We start from the raw sequence: 22,404 nt of genomic DNA, 5'->3' as shown, positions 1-22,404 counted from the left end.
AATAATTGATAAAAAGTACAATATTTTCTACTTAATTGTAAAAACATAAGGCAGCAGAAAGTGGAAATACTCAAGTAAAGCATTAGTAACATGACATAATAATTAAGTATGGTTGTGGAGTGAATGTATTTAGTTACTTTCCACCTCTGCAGGTGGTGGAGATTAAGTCAAAAATACAAAAGATTTTACAACACAAATAATTACTGTTTTGTTTGTCTTGACAAAGTGATCCACAAGGATGACATCACATTGTGACAAAAGTTTAGCTTCGTTTAGGTTCAACTTTTTCTCCAGAGTGCTCTGCGCTGGCACCTACACTGTACCAATGAACTGGCTCCACTCAAATGAAAGAGAGGGCTGCAGGGCTAAAGAGGATCTGAATGCACCCCAAGCTATACGCCAACAAGGTGCCATATTAACGCTAATTTACAACATTTTTAACAAACTGAAAAATTTCTTCCCCTTCCAATTTGGTAACTCATGGCACATAAAATTTGTCTATTATCCTTTTAATCCTTTAATCCTGCATTGGCTGCTGGAGACGCACATGCCAGAGTATCTTTACTCTGAGGGCAGGTTTTATAAAATGCTGCACTACACAAATGAATAGATGTGTATATGAATATTTTTCAACAGGCAAACTTTGTTTGCTTGTTTTTCGTTGGAGCACTTGGTGAACATTAATATATCTCTGCTGAACTGGTCAAACATGATTTTATTTTCTCCTGCAGCTTTAAAACCTGCTAACACTGCCCCCTAATTGTAACCTGTATTTCATTTGCTGCTGAACTCCAGCCATGCCCTGTAGTCCCCCCCCCATTACAAACACTTTAACCTACAAGTGCAATATTCACAAGTGCAATACTAAGGACTCACAAGTGCAACATTAAGGACTACTTTCTGGACTACCTCATACTGTACACACTTGCACATGCATACTTAGGCTGCTATATGTTAAAACCGGCTTCTTATTTAAGGTTTAGCTTATTTAAATGTTTAGTTTTATATTCTTTTATATTCTATTTTCCGTTTAGCTTATATGCTATTCGTACTTAATATTTTTATAGTCACTTACTGCTCCTGGGACCTGAGTCCTAATTTCGTACCATAAACATGTGAATGTGAGCTGGTATGACAATAAAGTTCCTTGAATCCTTGAATTTGGAAAAATGTATGGTATGTAATGGGCTTTATAAACTACCTTTAAAATTTTTACCACTTTATGAAGACCATGCACAGTTAAGTCTTCAGTTGCTTTACAATATCTGTGGGAACCCATACGCTCATTGTGGGTCTTAATATGCATGAAAATTTGCATGCATATTAAAACATTTTATTACAGTTCTGAAGCTTTCCTTGTTCAGCATCAGCAGTGAACTTCAATGAGAGAAATCACTTACAAGAAATGGGCAGTTTGCTTTATATGTCATTTATAAATAAGAGCAGTTGAATTCACTGAAACACAACAGATCGATGAAGATGCACATTGAAGAGTCAATGTGGGATATCAGAACATAAAAGACTAAACCAGACCAGAGATCTCATTATGTGGCTATATTATTACAATAAAAATACATATTGTTTTGAAAATGTTCATTTATGACAGAAACTGATCAAAGCTGTTGAAGCATTGTGTGCATTGCATATTATAATAAAATCAGAGGTGATTGTAACAGCCGACAGTGTCTGACAGGAAGAGCTTTCCCTGATTCAAACAATATCTGGCTGTCAGGTTTTTCTCTACCTGCCTCAAGAAAGGTGATTTCTACAGAGCAAGACCATCACCACCGTGGAAAGCAGGAGCCTGTCCAAGGAACATCGCACGTGAAACTCCAGAGCCTCTGGAAGTCACGCCTTTTCATTCCTTGATCTGCTTTCTGCAACCTTGTTGTGCCCACAAGCAATAGTCCTTGCAAGGAGCAGCTTCACAAGGCTGCACAGACTGATTTGTGATGCACACATACATTTGCTTGCATTAATGCAATATTACCACAGGTGTAACACAAACCTCATCACATACAACAAAGAAGTTAAGATTCTTAATGTGAACAAACTGCATGTACACTATGTAACTCCATGTATATTCTTATTTTTATTAAAACGTTTAAAATATCGAATCAGAATGTACTGGATTCTGAAGCTGAAACATGAGAGCTACAAATGCGTCACAGACATTATGGGCAGCTTAATGAAAAATCAGAAGCGTCCGCGTGTCTCTTTTCCAGCGGGGGGAGGCCATGACGAGCGTAGTTTGCTTACACCATGCCTATGAACCCAGGCAGTCCATCCACATTTTTCTAGTATTCGGAAATAAAAAGGGGACAGTTTCGCAAATGTCTTTTGCTTCTTTCGGGGGTTGTTAAGAGACTCTAAACAACCTCTGTGTCCATGTCCCCCAAGGTCTCATGAACCAGTACCCAGTCCTGGATGTCTCTGTCCATAACCCAGCAAGAGACGGTGTGGGTCATTTCTTGCCCATAATGAAGCTAGGAGTCTCGGCATCATCTTCTCTTTCTTCCTCTTCCTCTTCTTTTTCACTGCTGTCTGAACTCTTGTCGGAGACGTCTTCTTTTTTGTCTTTGGCCTCTAGCTTTGCTTTCTTTGCCATCAGCTTTTTCTGCTTCAGTTTTTCCCGCTTCTTCCTGCGCTTTGCAGTTCTCTCGTCAGCTGCCTCTTTGTTTTGCGCCACCTTATCCAGATATTTCAGGTCCTCGTCTTGCTTCTCTGCTATTTTGTCCAGAAAGTCCTGCCTCTGGTACTCTCTGCGTCGGAGGTGCCGGTAAACATGGAACTCCCCGCTGCCAGCACCTGCGCTAGAGCCCATCACATCTCGGACAAACTCCGGCGGAGCCCGTGGATTCCATTCTTTTGGCCGGTCTGGGATGGGAGCCATTTTATCTGGGTTCCGCATCAACCTCTCCAACTTCAGACGCTGTTCCTCCGCTGGAGTTTTAGCGATTACGAGAGGCTGAGCCTCCTTTCCCCCAGTCTTCCCAGACTTGTTAGTTTTCTGCGTGTGCGCCGCCATCTTTCGAACTGTCGAATGTTTGATACAATCTGCTCGCGATGCCCCGGAAGTTCTTGAAGGTTTCCGCAACCTAGAAAGAATTATTTTTACAATTTTTAAAATCAGCTTTCTCAAAAGAAAATAAAAAAGTCATTGAGTATACGTCTGTGGTTGTGGTAATATTAATTTATTCTTATTAAATGTCACTAAGAAAGCACTTTTTGTATAACTGATGTAATTGACGCTCGGCGTCGACCAATGTAAAATGACATTACTGTTTGTTTGAGCGCTGCTGTCCAATCAACGTTCAGGTTACGCCCGTCCTGACCAGCGTTGAGGCTGTTAAGCGACTGCTTACGCTACGCCTTGTACAGAAAAATTCTGGGCAATTTCCCCGACAGTTCTCGTGATATTAAGATAGAACTCAACAAAGACATGAACAACTTAATTAGATCCACTGCGAGGTGTCTGCGGTCAGGGGCTGCGGTCTATTTACCGAGACAGGCAGACGGTCGCGTGTGGTCGGCCTCGGCCCGGTTCCTGTGCGCCTCGGCGGACCTCCAGAAAGACCTTGGCGAAATGGTGAAGAAGGACAAAGTAGTTGTGTTTATGAAGGGGACGCCGGCACAGCCCATGTGTGGCTTTAGTAATGCCGTAGTTCAGATCTTGCGGATGCATGGGGTGGACGACTACGCAGCGTACAACGTGTTGGATGACCAGGAGCTCAGACAAGGTGCAGTAAACTGTCCTGTTCATGACATGACAGCGACAAGTTGTCATCTCTCACTTTGACTCAGCTAAACCTTTTCAAAACAGATAGCGGACATGCTAACGAGATTGTTCGTAAGTGACTTAACCAGTGTAGTGTGCATTTAGTAGCCTATTTTAACAACAGGCCTTAACACGTTTTTTTATTAGCATATTCAAACCTATCAGCCTCTGACCAACGACCCCCTCTTGCTAGTTTTGAGATTTGAGAGTTAGGTTTTTATCAGCGTTCTGCAGCAGGACCAAAGGGTGGAGTCCTTAAACTCAGACGTTTCACCATCAATATGGACTGTCTTTTGCATATAAGCCAGCTATGGAAAACCGAAGCTTTTTGTCTTTTTGAACGATGACGACGCACACATAAGCATCAGGAAATGCTTATTGTAGTTACATCAGCCCTGCCCTTTAACGACATTTTATCAATTGAGACCAATGTTGCAACACCAGTGTAAAGCCAAGTGACATGTGTCCCTCTGCTGATTTTAATTTATTAATTGAATATCATTGCAGTTCTTTTTTTTTCAGGACCTGGGTTTATGAGGTCAGGATTTGTTTAATGTAAGAGTACTAAAAGCTAAGAATTTGCTCACATTGAATGTAAGATCACTTTTGGGATCACTTGATTATTAAACAGAGTTTGTGTTGGTGTGAGGTTTCTTTGGAGTTTGAATTTCTGTCATGGTCCCATGCTAACTGCTCAGTTCTGCTGTTTTTAATATATGAACTACTGATTCAGAGGGGATGTAGCCAGAACGCATCGTCTAGAAGTGTGAATGGTTTTAAACTTTGAACTGAAGTTGATTTACATTAAATTATCATAAGTTAATACGTGTCACGCGATTTTCTTAACCACCTGACATATTATTTGCTCTAGTTTATTTTTGACTGTGACACCAACACTGTCTGTCTTCCAACAGGAGTCAAGGACTTTTCCAACTGGCCCACAATCCCTCAGGTGTACTTCAATGGCGAATTTGTGGGAGGTTGTGACATCCTGCTCCAGATGCACCAGAATGGAGACTTGGTGGAGGAATTGAAGAAGCTGGGCATCACCTCTGCACTGCTGAATGCTGAGAAGGAATCCAAGTAGAGGAAGACAAGAAACTTCAATTAGCTGGCAAGTCAGAGGACACTTTAATCAGGTTGAACCCCCCCCCCCCCCAGATGATTGCAAATAAATCAATTCTTTGAGCGGCCATGGGTAACATTGGCTCACCCTTCTGGCCAATAAGGCAGAGCATGAGTATAGATGAACGTGACAAGTGTAAGCAGTTGGTGGCAGCACTGTATCCCGTGTCATGGACATTTCTGATCCATATCTGTATACAGCGTGGGGTGTGATACAGAGCTCCTGCTGCTCTGCATACACCGGCAGGTCCTCTGAGTTTCCACAGATTATATACATGACAGGAGAGGAGTGGTCAGAGATTCAAAACCATTTTTACCCAAACCTCTGTTTGCAGTTTTCATTTTCTTTTTTGAAGCTGCGATAATAATTTTTGGCCCCTAGGGGTTGGCGGGAACAAGTAGCTGATGTGGTGAATCAGTCATTAGTCATATTTCTGGCTGCCTAATGAATGTAGTACAGTATTCAACCCTATTTTAGCTCTCTTTTGGTCTCCATTAGCTCTTGAGAAAATTTTGTCTCATTAGGTGCTAGCTCCACTATGTTCTCCAGCTAGCAACTAGCTTTATCCGTCTGCCGTTTGGCAATAGGCAGGTAGCACACAGTGTTTATCAGAGCTTTTTTACTGACAACAACTGCCTCCTGTAGCCAAAACCGAGTAGACTAGAACAGTTGCGATCCAGAAAATGAAGAAAAAGGATGAGCTGAAAAGATTGTTTAAAGCTGTATTTTTTGGGAATTCTCTGTGGATTTGTCACTAGGACCGAATTCTTTCACTTTACACAGTCACTTGATCAGTTAATAAGAGTGGCTTTAATATTTTCCTGTTATGTAACAGTTGGAGGAAAAACTTTGATCGTTACATTTTGGGGTACTTTTTTTTTTTTAAATCACATCATGATTTGAAAATACTATCCTTAGTCATGAACATCTAACTAAAACGCCACTGTCCAAGAAATCTTTTCTCATCGAGGTTGGTTCCAACCTTTGTGTTTCAATTTAAACAATTTACACAAGGTGACCTCCATCATCTCATCTGCCCTCTAAAAGCTCTGCTACCTCTACTCTCCACCTTTATTCCTAAACCACAACCTGTTTAAGACCAAATGAGCCTCAAGGAAAAGATGTCATCACACTAGAAACCTTCCAAATGCACTGCCTCTACATTATTCTAGCAGGAAGAACAAAGAGTGGGACAGTACTAAAGTTTCCAGATGAGGTGTTAGTAAAGCTGAGGTGTGTTCAAAATAATATCAAGGTGTATGAATTTGTTTCTGCAGTGGACCACACCTCAGTGACCTTGTTACACACATGCGCTGTCAGTATGACTTGGAAAAAACTAACACCATCACCGCCAATTTGTTCTTCCTGCAAGAAACCACATTTTGTACATGTCCCTCTGTTTTTTTTTTGTGCCCGCTGAAGCGCAACAAAACACCATGATACCTTTTCTATTTCTCCTGAAGATGACCGATTTCCAACACCTGGACAAACAAATGCAGTTATATTTAAAAATTTGTTGTGTCTGTCAAGTCTGTGGTATTTATTAATTTGTCGCTAAAGGAAGTGTTTTATTTTCTTGAGTGAATGGTGAGTGTCTTTGTTATCTCACTGAGCCCCTGACATTTATCAGTCCCAACTGCTGCACACAGCTATATTATCAAAGCAATGGTCAAGTATCGCACTGTAAGATATTGTACATTGAAAGCATATTATTAAATGTATTTTAGCTGCGTGTAAACCCTGCACCAATTAAATATTTTGTGACACAAATAACAAGTGGCCTGGAAATTCTTTTGTATGACCATCAACATGCAGGAACACGGTCACTATTTCAGAGTACCCAGGGTGCCATCTTCAAACGTCTTATTTTAAATGGCAAATAAGTCGAACGAAAAGAAATTCGCTTAACCTTGAATTTTGCATTTAACAGAGTATTTCTGCGTCTTAAGTTGTTTCAATTTTCTTTCAGGCGGGCGTTTTCCACAGCAGACATTTTGATTTAACAGAAGGAAAAGCGCAGGTTTTATGAATAACATCAACAATGGCTCCATTCTATTCAAGCGTTTGACTAAGCCAGCACCAACAATACCAGGACCCTGAAACTGAGGCAGCTTTATAGAATTCGGCCATCATTCATTTTCTGCTTTACACCAGCGCTTTTCTTACTCTCACATGTCAGAGGGTCTGCTCTAAAGAAAAGGCCCATTGTGGCTTTCTCAACAGAGTTTGACAGGATTCAGATATAGCTAAACATTTTGTGCCCAGTGTGTTCACACCTGAATGCCTGTAACGACTTCAGCAGATGAGTTGCTCAAGGACTGACCTGAGATCTGGATTAACTTGATGTCAGGATTGTAAATCCCATTTTAGACACTTAAGTAAATATGGATGATATAAAATAACATTCAGCAGAGATAATCTACAGGTATTTACAATATATGGTTTTGACATTTTCTATTGAATTTCTTTTCTCACTTCCTCCTTTGGAAAACCCAAACTCATGGCTGATTTCTGCATTTTGCTGTGTTAGTGTCTTTAATGAAGAGGTTGTAGTAGTGAAAGACTCAATGAGTTGACCTTTAACATGTCTGAAAATTCTTTTAATACAAAATACTATATTACAAAATGCAGCTGGATTTTAGTTAAATATGACTGAGGCGGAGGCAGTCAGCTTCACAGTGTGCCCCCCCTTGCCCCATCACCTCTGCTGCCATCCACAGTCCAGTAAAGCAGAAATGCTGTTAAAACCCCTAACAATAAGGAGGCATGAAGAGGATTTGGTTCAAAGCTTCTGCAAGAAGCGGAGCACCAGGTCTCTCAGTGTGGTACGCAGCGGCTCGTTGTTGTCACAGACGATATGCGTCCCATCCTCCTCCAGCTGAATCAGTGTGTCCTCCGCCTGCAGGTGTAGGATGTGTCCGTCTGCTGTCTCTTCCACCTTCACCTCTGTAATGCCATGCTGCGGGGGGGGATGCAGAGTCAAGTTTTAGAGTTGTGCTTTTCTGCACGTCACTCAGCAGTGGATACAAAACTTGCAATTTGTGAATAATGTTGTGACGAGATTGCAATGTCTGACGAGATTCAAGAGATTCATCTCCTTTGGGAATACAGGAGTTGATGGCACAGCCTGGGAGAGGACTACGACAAGTACAAACATTCATTTTAACTGCTGGCTGTTATGAAAACAATATAAATGTTCCCACAGATGTGTGCAGAATTCACACCTTCTGCAATGTGGCCAGGAAAGCTTCCAGGGGCACTGCTCCACTCAGCAGGGGTTTCGGGGCCAACACCACTGGAGGCTCCTCTATGACTCGCTTCCTCTTCTTGCTGGGTGGCACTGGAGCGGGTTTGGGCACCAACTGGCAACACAGGACAGGAAAGACACCAAGTTAGCCTAACACAATCATATAGCCATTTTCGTAATACAAATTCACAAGCCAAGCACACATATTCACCTGCAGTGTGTGTCTGTTGTCCTTGGAGTGCAGCACTGCAGACACTGTTGCGAGGGAGATGCCAGGTTTAACCTCAGAGGGCACCAGGGAGTTGGCCAGCTAGGAAAAGAAGAATCTGGCTTTTAGACTTGAAAATTGGCCACCTGTTCCCTGACAGGAGCTGGAATATTTCCATAATACATTTCTTTCTTTAATTCTGACAGCTTTTTATACACCATATGTCACTGTCTCCTACCCACACACGAGAGAGTTTTAAGTATGCACTCACCATCTGTTTCCAGAGACACTGATTTTATATTTTATGCAGCACTGTCAACTGAACTTGTTTGGTTCCTTTTAACCGGACAAGATGAAGAGGGATATATTCAAACCCACTGGAATTCCTGTTCTGAAGTGACTCACCTCAGGCAGTATGTAGACGCGTTCGTAGCGGCGTCTGAAGGGCAAGTTGAGCACAGAGCAGCGCCTGTAAGGCATGGGAGGGGGCTGCAGCTCCAGCATCAGATCAGAGCGGTGGGAGTGGGTCAGCGGAGGCTGGGTGTACTGCTCTGGGCACACAACATGAAGGGGCTGTAGGAGGGCGAGAAAACAAACAGTGGTCAACTGAAACCATCCTTTGGAGGTAACTAAAAGTAGGTTTTAGACACATTCACTCAACCATGTTCTAGACTGTGCTTGCTTTTATTTCAGACAGTACTAAAAGAGGGTTTAAAATAAGGTTACACACAGTTTAACCTCTCTTAAGTGTTGTTGGTCAGCAATTAGAAGAGCAAGGGACTGGGTAACTGGATGATGTTTGTGGTTACTTGGTTTTATCTAATTCACTCGCACTGGGAAAACACAAAATAAATACATATATATCAGGGCCATTATAGCGGGGTTTGTCTTATCAGGTCTTAATTATCCAAACAGAGTGCATAGTCCAGTCTGGTCATAAGTCATAAGGCCTCTGGGTAACAAAAACTGTCATGCTGATGCAGCTTGTGAAACCACAGGCAGAGTGTCCTGTGACACGATCATTCTTGTGAAAATATAACTGAGAGCTAAGAACAATGTTAGCATGCTGATATATACTGGGTAATGTTTACAGTATTCAGCATCATAGCTCTAAAGAGCATGCTATCTGGGAATTTGCACCAAATCAGGGAATCACAAATGTCAGCAGGATATGTCCTCTGAGGGCCATGCATTTAATAGTAATTTCTCCAATAGCTGCAAGGAGATTTCAGTCTGGACCAATGTGTGGTGGACTGACTGACAGACAGACTGACTTAGCTATCCACAGAGACAAGGTACTGGAATAGCTATTTAAAAAAATGAAAAAAATACAAATTCCACTTAAACAGAGGTTTAAGTTCATCAAGGGCAGCACAACTCTGCTTAAAGGAATACATTTGATCATTACTATAACTTTAACATCATGATATTACAGTGTGAACTGCATTAAAGCATCAGTTTTCCTCTGCAGCATTTCAGTACTTGTGGTGTATTCCCTCATGCTCTGCACAGAATGCTGATCTAACATTGCTCTTTTGTCTTGTTTGTGCCTTGGCCTTTTAGCTTGTAAAATTGTTCCCATTCTCCCTGGCTTTTCCCACAAGACTGCTACTGACTCAGTGATTATTGGCTTGTTGTACAATTATTCTCTTACCAGCGCTGCGTGGAAACAAAAAAAAAAAAACCCATGAGGCAGCTGTTTCTAAGCGAGACAAATTGATAGTTTTCCAGTCATTATCTTTCCCCATTTGCCAAGTGTCAAATTCATATTAAAAAAGAAGACTCTCTATAAAGTCAAGGATATAAAAATCAATTCATGTAGGTGTAACCCATTTACTGCTCACAATCTCGTGCTAACAGTAAGTTTACTACATTTATGAAAGGTGAAAAGAGTTGGCTGTACCTGGACTTCTTTAAGCAGCTTTGATACTTGGTGGAAGTTGAGCCGTGTGTCAATGGGACAGTAAACACATTTCATAGCCAGTGGCTGGTAGGGAGCCAAAGCATCTATGTAGGAAAAGTCTGGCTCTAGTGGTAAGAAAGAGAAGTCACAGAGGCTTTTAGAAAGATTGTGCTTCATAATTACGGAATGGCATCTTTTCATCTGTGTGTAGCACTCGACGTGGGAGTGCTTCTAATACAGGCGGAGTTACCAGTGAAGATGATGGTGTTGAGGCTGGATTTGCCCCACAGCTCCATGAAGTGAACCACGTCCCCGAAACGCAGCGACGGGTGACCGGTGAAGACCACGCACGGCTGACGGAACTCACTGCTGAAGTCTCCGTGGATGCTGGGGTAGTGCTTCAGCTTGTTGGTCTGGATGAGCTGAAACAAGGACAACACAGGAATAAGAGAGAACTCGACATCATCGCTTCCTGTTTGTTCACACAACAGTTCAAAATATCATTCAAACACTAGAGGCTGGTCTGGCTCATGATGTTAAGACTCTTTACCACCACTTTGTATGAGAACATGGTGGTTTGTGCTGCAAAAAGTATACATACACAGCTTATTATACAATGATTTACTATGGATGTTTATCTTGCACTAAATAAAAGACTCTGTGTCTGATGGGATACACCAAATCGCTGTCCTCTGTTGCTGCACATGACGTCTTGTTTACTGTTACTTTTGTCCACAAAAATTATGGAAAGTTTGATTGAGAACAAAAGTGATTCCTGATTAGACTTTTTTTCTGTTTTACACATGTATTTGACAGAGTCAAGGAGTTTCCCTGATGTAAAATATTGTCTCCATAAACATGAATGAAAATACACATTCCAAATGCAGTTGTTAACACACTGGTAACTCAACAGATTGTGACATGTTAGGCTGAAGTAATGAAAAATTTCCATCTCTTTGTAGCCTTTTGCAAGCTCTTCACAGGCTTGCAGGGTCACTTCATGCCAATCCATTTTGCCTAAAATGCAGTGTTGTTCTTCACTGGCAGGAGACACAGCAGCAGGACTCACCTCTGCATGAGGGAATGGAGGCTCCGGGAGGTACACTTTTGATTGCTTGTTGTGGCAAAGCCTAAAATGAGAAATCAAAATATGCCAAAATTGTCCTGGAGACTATTCAAAAACGTGGCTGAGAATAAGAAGAGTATCACTGCTATAAATAAACATTAATTTAAAACATTGAAACAATTTAAAATATTACAAAACACTCATTTCGAATAACAATTTGTTTTTGACTTATTTACACACCTTCAATGAAACAGAAAGTTATAATCAGTAGACACTGGAGCAGCATTAAATGTTTGTGTATGTATAATGAATCATAGGCATAAGATTAAGTTCTCTTAAGCAAAACTGTGTAAACTGAACCAAACAAAATGTATCAAGTGACATATAATAATAGATTTGTATGCAGATGTTGGTTTTTGTTCCCTAAAACGTATACAATGTGATATGAAATATTGCTTAAGGAGTAAGCATCTGCTCTGAATGACTTTTTAAAGCAAAAAGGGTCTGAAATCCCAGTACTCCATCAAAAAGCAACATAAATACGGACACATTTTCGCACATATTTTCTTAATCCATGGCCACACTCCACAATGACAGATATGAAAAATAAGTTAATTTGGATGAATAACCCCTCACCACTCAGCAAAGATCTGGGAGAACTCCAGTGAGCTGTTGGCGACAGGTGAGATGAAGTAGAAGGGCGTGGTCCCGAGGTTGGCACTCTCGATGAACTGATACAGACACTCCAGAAGGTCATATATCACTCCTGAGGAGTAGCATGGCACTAGCACATTCCCTCCTGCTCGAATGGTCATGGCTACGGTCACAATGAATAATAAATACCAACATTAAGACACTCAGGCACCAGAGACAATTCAGCTCCTCAATCACTTAAAGAAAACCCAAGAGAAATATTTAATATGTCTTCACTTACATATCCATGCCTACATATTACTATATAACAGGAAAATATTTCAACATATTAAATAGTTTTCATCATTATCCAGTACATTTGAACCTACCAAGGTTGCTACAGAATTCTCCCAACATGCCGTCTGGGTTGGCGGTGGGCATCTGGGTGAGGCCCGTCAGAATCAGAACATCGCTGTTCTTAAGAGAACTTTGGTCCATCGGCTGAGAAGAGGAGAGGAGATACTTTAAACTCATCATCAACTTTATGAAAAAATTCAAGTAAGTTTATCTGATCTGTACACAAAGCAAGTATTGCATGACTGTCCACCTGGGAGAGGGGGACCCCTGTTAATCCTCACTTTTCTTCCATTTATTAAAGTGAATCTTGGAAATTGTGGAATAAAGTGAAGAGCTTATTTTCTCATTTTTAACATTGTCATAACTGATAAAAAAAAACTGTATATTGAAAATTGAGAATTTGGGTTTGATCATCTTTTCAGTCTGAAGAGCACTTCATGTCTGGCTTATTAATTTTTATAAATACACATCGACTAATGTTTCACTTTACTTTGGGCATCACATTATTTGTCAGTGCATGTTTTTCTTAGGCCCCGGGTATACTTTCTCCTTCCTTTAGGTCTGCTGACCTACCTGTGGATGTGTGGTGAGCAGGGATGAACCTGATACATAGGAGACTTTCTCATGATGAGACTGGATGATCCAGTTGGAGCTGCCTAATGAGTAACCAGAGCTTAAGGGGGAGATCTGTACAGCTCCAAACAACTCCTGGAGAAAGAAAGAAGTTTTCACTGTGAGAACACACCAGTAGAGAAAAACAGAGAGAGGACAGATACAGCTATTTTAGTAGAAAGTACAAGCATGTCTGACCTGATGGGCTGTATCAAATGACATCTGTTGTAGAGTCAGTGTTACTGTATTCATGCGCAGACAGTGTAGGGAAAAAAAAAGGTTCTTACCACTTTCTGTGAGTAACCCACAAGCTGCACTTTGCTGAGGGCAGAGTTGACCTCCTGCATGCTGTAACATCGCTTCCACGTCCACACATCTACTGTATCCTTCAGCGGCCCGGGGAGCATCCTAATATGATAAAATTGTGGATTCATTCATGTAACTTTGTATTATGTGCAATTCTGTTGAGAAGTAACTTAAAATAAAATGAAACTGCAGGACAAAATGGTGGAAACCAAAATGAGAGATATAAACAGAAAGAAAAACAGAGAAAATTACAAGGAAAATGCTGGTATGCTATTGTGTTTTGTGTGTCAAATCTTTGATCTAAAAATAAAAATACTGTTTCCAGTGTTGACTTTCATATTTTTAAATAAATATTTCCCACCACTCCCAAAAGATGCTCTTGTTTTTGTCTCTTTTTCTCAATAATTAATCTACCTTTGTATTTCCTTATTTTTCCAGCAGGTGGCAGACTGGGCTTTGGGAACTCTCTCCATGAAGTTCACCAGTTCCTCCATCAACAGTCTGAAGAAAATAACAGCAAGAATCAGCATTTCTTGCAATACAAAATCAAGCAAGAGTTTATTTTCCAGACAAGACATATTCTCCACACTCAAAAACCCAACATTTCATTAAAAACATGGCTGGTTTGGACTTTAACAAAAATCAAAAAAGCAGCTTTAAAATAACATGCATCATCTAAATGAATATAAAAACATCATGATGACGTTTATAGCCCTTGAGTCTCCTTACCTGCCAATCTGTAGGGTGGGTTCTGTCGCGTACACGGTCCCAGTGAAGCCTGTGTGTTCAGTGATGTAGGGCAGGGCCATCATACAGTGGTAGTTGGAGATCAGGATGACATCAATGGTTGATAGATCCAGCAGCTCTCTCTGTGGCAAATACATATAAGAAAGATAGTTTATTTAGACAAAACATGTATTATTATAAGCACAGCACTTACTATAACTAGCATTATATTGCATTCAGCAAAGCCACTCATTTGAAGCATTTCACTGATGTCTTAAGACAAATGAAATGCGCTTTAGCTATATTCTGTGTGTGGCTGGTTTACCTCAGGGAGACAGAACTCCGGCTGGGAGTCCACAAACACTCTCCCGGCACATTCCTTCAGCTCCTGCAAAGATGGAAAGAAACTGTTTACTTTTGTAGCTCTCATCAAAGATAAATTAATATTACGTTTAAACTTTAACATAGAAACAGAAGCAGCTTCAGGTGATCTCACAAAGCAACAATGAAACACAACTTCACATCAAATGCAGCTTAAAGGCTACGTAAATTAAGTGTAAAAAACATTTCTCCTACCTTTTCCAAGTTTAATGATGCATCCTTAGAGATCCAACCAGGGAGCTTGGAGAGTCTTGGGCTGAAAAAGAACAAAAAAGTTCATCGTGATTTAGAACAATGGTAATTCTTCCATCTATGTCTGAATAAATAAATAAAACATAAAATAAATTATGCCGGTGACTCACCTGTGCACCAGAGGAAGGGGCAGGAAGTTGAGGACAGAGGTGGTGTCCAGCCCACAGTCCAGCATGATAGTGGTGGATTTGAACTTGAGAACATTACAAGGCAATGTTGGATGACCAGACAGACAATACTGAAAGACATGGAAGGAAAATCACAAGAGACACGTGGGGGGAAAAAAACATACAGTTATGCCAACACAACAAACTGCATGAGAATAGAAAAGAAACGGGATAAACATGACAACACTCAGCCTCCTGGCAAGTGAGGGTGTCAGTCTGTAGGTCTGTGTAAAAACAGACATATACATGTAATGCGAGTCACACTACAAGTAACAGTGTGCTCCATTTACCGACATCAAACTAACCAGCTGACCCGGTATTTTCGTTCACTACGTACTGCCAACATCAAACAGTTTCCACAACCTAGCTGTTAGTTACCTTGTTAGCCACAGTGAATGAGAAGGGAACTAACAGGGCTATTAGCTGCTAAGCTAATAGAGCAGCTATAACTAAACACACTCTGAATAAGTTTTGGGACGCACAGCTATAGTTAGCTGACGGCTGACTTGGCTACATCGTTTATTTCTAATAATCAGTTTACTCACCAATTTCATTTTCAACTCTAGCAACGTTTGATAAATTAATTTTAGGTAGTAGGATTCGCTAACACTGCATCCTTCTACACTATTATTCGGGACTCCATTCGCATTGTATCCGTCGCTTTTTCACCTCTACTGCCCTCTATAGACTTGGAGTGTTTTCTTCAGTCACCGTAAATAGCTTGTAACACCAGGTGAGATACGCCGAACACTGAACAAAACAACACGAATATGTATGTTTGTGACCACAAAAAAACAACACTGTGTCTCACAAAATACGACTAAAAATATCAATCAAAGCGTCGATAATTTCTGTCAACAAATACACGTGCCTGTAAACTGCATGGCTGTCAATCAGAATCACTAGGTCTAGCCAGAGCCATACATAGATCAGAGTTTCCTAAATTCCACTACGGATTTAATAGGACAGGAGAAGAGATAACGATACAGCAATTGTGCTGCTAATATGAGCTTTATGGCTAACACTTAATCCACTTGATGCTTATGTTATATGATCTTGTGCTGAGTTTAAATTGGGGAGAGTTTTAGGAAGCCAGACGAGAGGCGACTGCTGCAGGACGGCGAAGTAACTCTTTCCATTCACTGCTCTGGTTTAGCCCCCTCCCACGCTGGTAGTGGCTAGCTAACAGCAACATTAGCGACCTGTGAAACCACTCCTAAGGGGCTCGCAGTGGAAGAGCGTAATAAGTTACGTGGTAATGTTGCGAAATTGATGTAGTAACATTGGCTCACATCCACTCACTTCTATATCTCCGGTAGGCCTTATTTTTGTGTTTAATAGCTGTATTTGGGATTTTGTGGCTAACAGTTTACCCGAAGATACCGAGGTGAACTGTTAGCTCCTTTCTGAAACTACTGAGGTGGATGTTTTCTCATAGAGGATTTGTACAGTTGGTAGTGAAGAGGATTTACGAGTGGGCACGGACAGGTAGGCGCTGAAACGCGTAAACACACGGATATTCTACTCAGCTAAAACTTGGCGTCAATACCTGTAAAGTTACTCATGCTCGACCTCGGCACGTACTCATCATCTGGTAAAGTAGGCTAAGGGTTAACTATTGTAAAAACTGAGCCACAAAAACGTCTTGGGCCAGAAAACTTCTTGGAGTTTTCGTCCTCTAGTTTATTAAGGATGTTGTGTTCTTCGTTCTTACTACCGTTCAAAACAGGACTCAAAACATAAAAACAACAGCATTTATAAGTCTCTAATAAATTAAGTCATGTCTCACATATTAATGAAGATAGAATATCACTCATATTGTAAAGAAAACGTATCAGTTTTATTGTTAAATAAGCATGTTGAAGTTGTATTTATGAATCTGCTGACGTGTAAAAAATAAAAAAAAATAAAAGGTTGGGCTGTGCGGAAATGGTCTGATTTACCGGCTTTGATTTGTCAACCCAGATTAGCCCCCATCGTGACTGTTACCTTCACTGCTTTCTGCGAGGTTGACTGAGTATTTTATCATCTAAGTGTCTCTGTATCTGGCAGACCAGAGGAGGTACACGCTCAGTTTCTTCGTCATGGGGAACACCTGCAGCAATCATCTTGGAATCCCTCCAGCCAAAGGCCCCAATGCTGTGGGATGCACTGACTTCATGATGGACCACACTGCCCGGGTAAAAGCAGAAAAACCTAAGTGTTGATGTTGTATGTGTAAATATGTTATATATAAATAAATATATTTAGACAGACATATTTTCCTCATGCATTATGTATCAGTGTTTTTCCTTTCTTTTATCTTCTACAAAATAAGTGATACAAAGTCAAGGAGAAGGAGACGATACTGTCGAAGTATTTGTGTGCAAAAGTGTGTGAGCTTCTGTGTCCGTGTCGTTTGCAGGGCAGCTTCTTCCGCCTTTACTATCCTTGTCAACAAACTGAAAAAGCAGAAAAACCAGACTGGGTCCCGTGCAGGGAGTATTTTAATGGTCTTGCGGACTTCATGAAAATCAACAGGACTCTCAGTGAAAGGATTTTCAACTACCTCTTTGGTAATTTTCGCTTTAGTTAATATATGCAGAGCATTTCACAAGTGTTTTGTACTAAATGTTTGCCGTTTTATATTATATATTAAATATAGTTTGTGTTACTCTTCAGAATGTTTCCAGGTTTACTAGTGTTTTAGATTTTGGAATCTTTTAACTAAATTAGTTACGTAAGTACATAAGTTTTATTTTAGTCAGAGTTGTGTCATTGTTGCATTATAATCCAAAGGAGACTTAAATCAGTCAGCCCAGTGAGAATAACAGCCACAGCACTGGAAGCAGAAATGATGTCCACTATGATTACAAATTAACTGTAGAAATGTATGACAAAGCAGTTGATTGAAAGGTGGGAAAAGCTACAGCTTGGCAGGTTTGTGACATCAGTCATCAGCAATGTAAAGTGTCCATAATCTCTAGTAAATTGGCTGATGTGGATGTACTCACATTCTGGTTTTATGCCTTAAAAGCTTCTGCTTGTATCATCTGTGTATTTCAGGGTCCTTTAAGATCCCAGCCTACCTGGATGCTCCATTTAAATCAAATGGAAAATGTCCTGTAGTTATCTTCTCCCACGGCCTTGGAGCCTTTAGGTACACACAGTCAATCTGAGCACTGCTACAGTATTTATCCATTATGAAGCAGACGTTCTGTTCACTTATCAGCCCCTTTAAATGGTGTAATTGACATCTCCTTGGTGTTTCCTAGGACTCTGTACTCAGCTATATGTGCAGAATTGGCCTCTCAGGGCTTCATTGTAGCATCCGTGGAACACAGGTATGTGTTCAAGATATTTTATTTAAAATTTCAGCTGATATGTCATCTCCATGTTGATGCCAGGATTTTATCAAATCACAACACACAAATCATGAGTGTGCATTCAAGTAGACCAAAGGTTCTTGTTTAGGCGTCAGAACCATATTCAAACTGCAGGCCGATGATATGTGCATTGAACTAAGGCTGCGTGTTAGTTGGAGGAAATACTGGTCGGATGTTAGCCAAGCAAACAATAACAGAGGGCAGTTTTCTGCAAGCGGCTGTCTGTTTATCTGTGGAGTAGGAGTGGAAAGGGTGTGCAGACAATGGTACGAACCAGGTCATCACATTTCTTTTTAGTATAGGGACAAGAGGACCATATGGAGATGAACATAATGGCCACAGTTAGTCTGTCACCTGTGTGGATTGAAGTGGTATTCCACTGAGTTTTAGCAGCTGGTTAAAGGCTAAAGCCACAGGGGAAAAAAAAAGCACGTGCTGGTGTTATGACATAGGTACTGTACTTTACAGTCGTGACATGAGGCAGACTTTGTTTCACATTTCTGCATTGATGGTCAGCTTTTTTCACGCTGCCAAATTAATTTGCTTAGCCTAGAAGTCAATTTTTGACTCTGTGTTTATAAATGAGCTGCAGCTAAAGTCTGTTCACCCTGGTAGTTCATTATCACACTCAGTTTATCAGATTATTGATATGTAAGCTCAAAACGTTTTGTTTTTTTCTTATTTGCTTCAGACAGGATGTCCCGTAAGTTCATGCTAAAACCCAACATCTCCTTGTAACAGAAACAGTTATATTTATCTTTTGTTTTCAGTTTAACTTTTCAATTTTGTTCTAAAACTTTAAACAAGTCCAAAGTGTCAATTAAAGAAAAAAAAAAAGAAATCTAAATTTAGCAATGTTGACTGATAACGACTCACTCTAACTTCCAATTTTGTTTTGCAGAGACCAGTCAGCCTCAGCTACATATTACTTTCGTGAGAAGGCTGAGTCAGAGAGGACGAATGAAAATGTGCGTAAAACAAATGCCTCAGAGCCAAACAACCTGGTCAAAGAATGGATGTACTACAGATCTCTGCAGCACGGGGAAAGCGAATTCCCCCTCAGAAGTAAACAGGTATTATGTGCTGTACTGTGAGAGGTAAAATGCATGCGCCATGCTTCTGTGAGTGAGACTCTTGCACACCGTGTGGGTTTGGAATAGACAGCCGGATTGCACAACACCTGAATGTCATACACACTAACCAATGTGCTGCATGACTCTGACGCTGTTCAAATCAAACCACATCCTCATTTCTTTCCTGATCTTTAATCCAACATGCCTCACACTCTAACTTTTCACCCCTTTATCTTGGTACTTCATCTATGTCGTCTTTGCTGTTTATGGCACAATTTTTTATTTTGAGTGTGCATTCCGAAGGTGTGGCTTCATGTAAAATTGTGGCAGTGTTTGTTGAATTCTCTTTCTTTGTCTTCAATCCTACGTGTACCTTTGCTTTCACCCACAGGTGAAGCAGAGAGCAGATGAATGCATTCTGGCTCTGGATAAGCTCACTCAGATCAACTCAGGGATGCCGGTGCAGAATGTTCTGCTCACGCAGTTTGACTGGACGACACTGGAGGTAAAATTTGTGGTGTAGTTTTAGAGGGATCTTGACTTTATTTTGAAATGAAAGGCAGCCAATAAGCCAGCAGCACTTTAGTAAGCAAACAATGAAAATACAGAATTTACAGTTAGACAGGAAGCATGTTCCTTGTGATAATAGACACTGGGGCATGTCAGCAAATATTACAAGGGTTACTTTTGTGTTCTGGATTACAGTAGATAAGCCACCATGTCAAAGTTCTTTCATTTCTATTTTGTTGACTTTCCCTCAAAATATTTCTAAGCTTCAGTTACTACACCAACAACTTCTGGTTTATTTTACAGCTTCATTTCCTTGTATTGCTACCTCTGACAATGCTTTGATAAATATACAACATGGTCCCCACTTTGGATAGTGAAATAAATAAAATATTCATGTTGAAATGTTAAACCTTGGGAGGCCACATTGGTCTTTTCTCACATTGACCTTATGTAAGTATACAAGTTAACAATTCTTCAAAACTTCTCAAGAGAACCTTTGGTTATGTTTCATTTTTGTTTGTTTTCTGGTGACACCAAGCTTAGATAATAGTACTTCCCACTTCCTTCAGTCATACTCTGAAGTCTGTCATGGTGCTGGTCCATGGGACAGTTCAGTGCACTGAGACCTCAGTCATTCCCATGGTTGTTACTTTTTTTCTGAACTGTCCTGTCTCCTGGCGGACAGAACTCCATGGATCTGTGCAGGATAGCAGCCATGGGGCATTCCTTTGGGGGAGCAACAGTGATTGAAGCTCTGTGCAAAGAAGTTAAATTCAAGTATGTGGATTTAAAATGTACATTCATCCATCATCAGGTGTCCTTGTTTTGGAGAAGTAGGAATATGATGTAATATATGAATTATGTTTTCATAAACTACAAATCACAGTGAACACTTTCAGTCTGTCAGTTATCAAGAAAGGACAACTGAAGTTAAATGTAAAAATCAAGAATAGTATTTTGGTATCGCTTCAAAATTTGGTATAATGTCATGGATCGATATTGAAGTAATGTTTCTCCTCTTTGTATTCCTTCAATCAGGTGTGGCATAGCGCTGGATGCTTGGATGTTCCCTTTAGATGACGAGATCTTTCCTCGGGTGAAGCAGCCAATCTTCTTCATAAACTCGGAGAAGTTCCAGTGGGCGGGGAACATCAGCCGCATGAGGAAGCTGGACTCTGCTGTCATACAGAGGAAAATGATCACTATCAGGTATAAACGACAGAACCGACATAGGGTTTCAATTTAGTCTGGGTGACAATCTGTTGTTTCCTCCAACTGTGTGATGTTTGCCTCCAACTGCATCAGAGGGACAGTCCACCAGAGTTTCCCAGACTTCACCTTCCTGACTGGAAACTGGATCGGGAAGCTGATGAAGCTAAAGGGAGAGATCGACCCCGAACTCGCCATAGACCTCTCCAACAAAGCAACACTAGCCTTTCTGCAGCGCCATCTTGGTAAGACCATCCCTGCCTGCCAGTTATTCCTTTAAATTCTGTTCTGCTGCAGTCATGAATGAAACTAAACGTCCTCTTTGATTTTGCAGGTTTAGAGAAGAATTTTGATCAGTGGGACCCCTTGATTGATGGGCAAGATGACAACCTCATTGAAGGAACTAATGTGACTGTGCTTCAGTCTGCCATATGAACTGCCTCATACACTGCAGAAAATAATGGTGATTGTCTGGCCGCCAGCTGAATGATTCCACCTGGCGGGTGGAGCTCAGTGGAATAGACACAAATTGCCAAGGCAGGCCTGCTGGGCTTGTCAAGATAACATTTTGCAGTGGTAATGGACAGGAAAGATAATCTCTACCTCACCAGCAGGAAAGATTTGTTTTTCCTCAAGTTAGAACACTCATTCAGTGGACCAGCGCTCTGTTTTGTGAGGCCTCAATGTTGCGTACAAGCAGCTGAACACTTCTTTTCACTGTTAGTGATATCTTAACTATTACCAACAGTTTCTCTGAGAAATTCTTTTAATCATTTTCATCTTTGCGTGTACATAAAGCCAAAATGTTATTTCACGCACATACTGTACGTCTGTTTGGATAGGACTTTCCAACAGAGGAAAGCTACATTATGATTGCAGTGTTATGTGATGAGGCCTATAATGAGAATTATATCCAAACAAAGGGATAGCTATTGTAAAGACGATTGAAGACTCATGTGATTATTAGTTCATTATTAGCCAAGATTGCACACTGAATGCATCCATCCTGATTCAAGAAGATGAGTCACATACACAAATCAGCATCAGTAAAAAAATTCAAACACTAAAAGACTGCATTAAGGTACCATGTGCCGTGACTCACAGTACTGTTCAATAATATGTGACAGCCTTCTACTTTTATATACGTCTGAATATCTGCCATTTATACACAATCAAAGACCAATAAACATGGTTTGTATCCAGATACATCCTGTGCCAATTTATTTAAGTGGCTTGTTCTTCCTGGTTTGCTTACTCATTATTTAAAGCCTTTAATTCGAGGAGCTTAAAAAAAGCTTCAAAGGCTAAAACTAAAGCTACTGAATATGCTTGTGTAAACTCCACAGGTCCACTACCGCCAGCCATTTGTCTCCTTCATTTGGAAAAACTTCAGTCTCTTTTCTTTTGATACTTACTCAAGAAAAACTGGTAAGACTTTCATACTCTTACGAAGTGCTTATATGAAACTGAAAATGTCTGAGAATC

The 22,404-nt window shown here is 40.6% G+C and overlaps 4 protein-coding genes and 1 non-coding gene across 11 annotated transcripts; 2 read left to right on the top strand and 3 right to left on the bottom strand.

Annotated features, from left to right (window-relative positions):
* Positions 1 to 1,413: 1,413 nt before the first annotated feature.
* On the bottom strand, positions 1,414 to 3,065 carry prkrip1 (PRKR interacting protein 1). The gene has a single exon (XM_046373780.1). It carries the CDS (start codon positions 3,026 to 3,028, stop codon positions 2,465 to 2,467), a length of 564 nt encoding a protein of 187 aa, XP_046229736.1. The 5' UTR covers positions 3,029 to 3,065; the 3' UTR covers positions 1,414 to 2,464.
* On the bottom strand, positions 1,666 to 1,942 carry LOC124051115. Its single transcript, XR_006841762.1, has one exon. It is a non-coding gene; the product is annotated as a small Cajal body-specific RNA 13 (non-coding RNA).
* Positions 3,066 to 3,305: 240 nt separating the features above from the next.
* Positions 3,306 to 6,677, top strand: glrx5 (glutaredoxin 5 homolog (S. cerevisiae)). The gene is made up of 2 exons (XM_046373781.1): positions 3,306 to 3,740; positions 4,693 to 6,677. The coding sequence occupies exons 1-2, from the start codon at positions 3,443 to 3,445 to the stop codon at positions 4,863 to 4,865; spliced, it is 471 nt and encodes a 156-aa protein (XP_046229737.1). The 5' UTR covers positions 3,306 to 3,442; the 3' UTR covers positions 4,866 to 6,677.
* An 851-nt stretch (positions 6,678 to 7,528) lies between these two features.
* On the bottom strand, positions 7,529 to 15,518 carry ints9 (integrator complex subunit 9). The gene is made up of 17 exons (XM_046373771.1): positions 15,308 to 15,518; positions 14,706 to 14,833; positions 14,539 to 14,599; positions 14,288 to 14,350; positions 13,966 to 14,105; positions 13,651 to 13,737; positions 13,218 to 13,338; positions 12,892 to 13,026; positions 12,351 to 12,462; positions 11,965 to 12,145; positions 11,332 to 11,392; positions 10,513 to 10,684; positions 10,263 to 10,387; positions 8,765 to 8,932; positions 8,363 to 8,461; positions 8,129 to 8,266; positions 7,529 to 7,863 (listed from the first exon to the last, which is right to left on the bottom strand). Exons 1-17 carry the CDS (start codon positions 15,314 to 15,316, stop codon positions 7,687 to 7,689), a joined length of 1,977 nt encoding a protein of 658 aa, XP_046229727.1. The 5' UTR covers positions 15,317 to 15,518; the 3' UTR covers positions 7,529 to 7,686.
* Positions 15,519 to 15,672: 154 nt separating this feature from the next.
* pla2g7 (phospholipase A2, group VII (platelet-activating factor acetylhydrolase, plasma)) lies at positions 15,673 to 22,125 on the top strand. Of its 7 annotated transcripts, XM_046373773.1 has the most exons (12): positions 15,673 to 16,017; positions 16,131 to 16,250; positions 16,815 to 16,942; positions 17,167 to 17,317; positions 17,808 to 17,901; positions 18,017 to 18,085; positions 19,029 to 19,200; positions 19,592 to 19,705; positions 20,396 to 20,487; positions 20,749 to 20,919; positions 21,016 to 21,164; positions 21,254 to 22,125. In XM_046373773.1, the coding sequence occupies exons 2-12, from the start codon at positions 16,187 to 16,189 to the stop codon at positions 21,352 to 21,354; spliced, it is 1,305 nt and encodes a 434-aa protein (XP_046229729.1). In that variant the 5' UTR covers positions 15,673 to 16,017; positions 16,131 to 16,186; the 3' UTR covers positions 21,355 to 22,125. The 7 variants fall into 7 exon arrangements, with proteins under 7 accessions (XP_046229729.1, XP_046229734.1, XP_046229735.1 ...); XM_046373778.1 differs by lacking the exon at positions 16,131 to 16,250 and having other exon boundaries at positions 15,673 to 16,009; XM_046373779.1 differs by lacking the exon at positions 16,131 to 16,250.
* The last annotated feature ends 279 nt before the right edge of the window (positions 22,126 to 22,404 follow it).

Source organism: Scatophagus argus, chromosome 19, assembly GCF_020382885.2.
Source record: "Scatophagus argus isolate fScaArg1 chromosome 19, fScaArg1.pri, whole genome shotgun sequence".
Classification (NCBI taxonomy): Eukaryota; Metazoa; Chordata; class Actinopteri; family Scatophagidae; genus Scatophagus; species Scatophagus argus.
The sequence above is the reverse complement of the archived record's forward strand: the minus strand, read 5'-3'. Positions and strand labels throughout refer to the sequence as shown.

Bases quoted from the DNA above. Each gene is read 5' to 3' on its own strand.
- pla2g7 (XM_046373773.1), top strand. From the start codon at position 16,187: ATGTTTTCTCATAGAGGATTTGTACAGTTGGTAGTGAAGAGGATTTAC. The intron at 16,251-16,814 runs GTAGGCGCTGAA...TGTATCTGGCAG, and splicing joins TTACGAGTGGGCACGGACAG to ACCAGAGGAGGTACACGCTC. The intron at 20,920-21,015 runs GTATAAACGACA...CAACTGCATCAG, and splicing joins AGGAAAATGATCACTATCAG to AGGGACAGTCCACCAGAGTT.
- prkrip1 (XM_046373780.1), bottom strand. From the start codon at position 3,028: ATGGCGGCGCACACGCAGAAAACTAACAAGTCTGGGAAGACTGGGGGA.
- glrx5 (XM_046373781.1), top strand. From the start codon at position 3,443: ATGAACAACTTAATTAGATCCACTGCGAGGTGTCTGCGGTCAGGGGCT. The intron at 3,741-4,692 runs GTGCAGTAAACT...GTCTTCCAACAG, and splicing joins TGACCAGGAGCTCAGACAAG to GAGTCAAGGACTTTTCCAAC.
- ints9 (XM_046373771.1), bottom strand. The intron at 14,106-14,287 runs GTAAACCAGCCA...TATTTGCCACAG, and splicing joins CGGAGTTCTGTCTCCCTGAG to AGAGAGCTGCTGGATCTATC. The intron at 10,685-11,331 runs GTGAGTCCTGCT...TCCTTGTTTCAG, and splicing joins CTCCATTCCCTCATGCAGAG to CTCATCCAGACCAACAAGCT.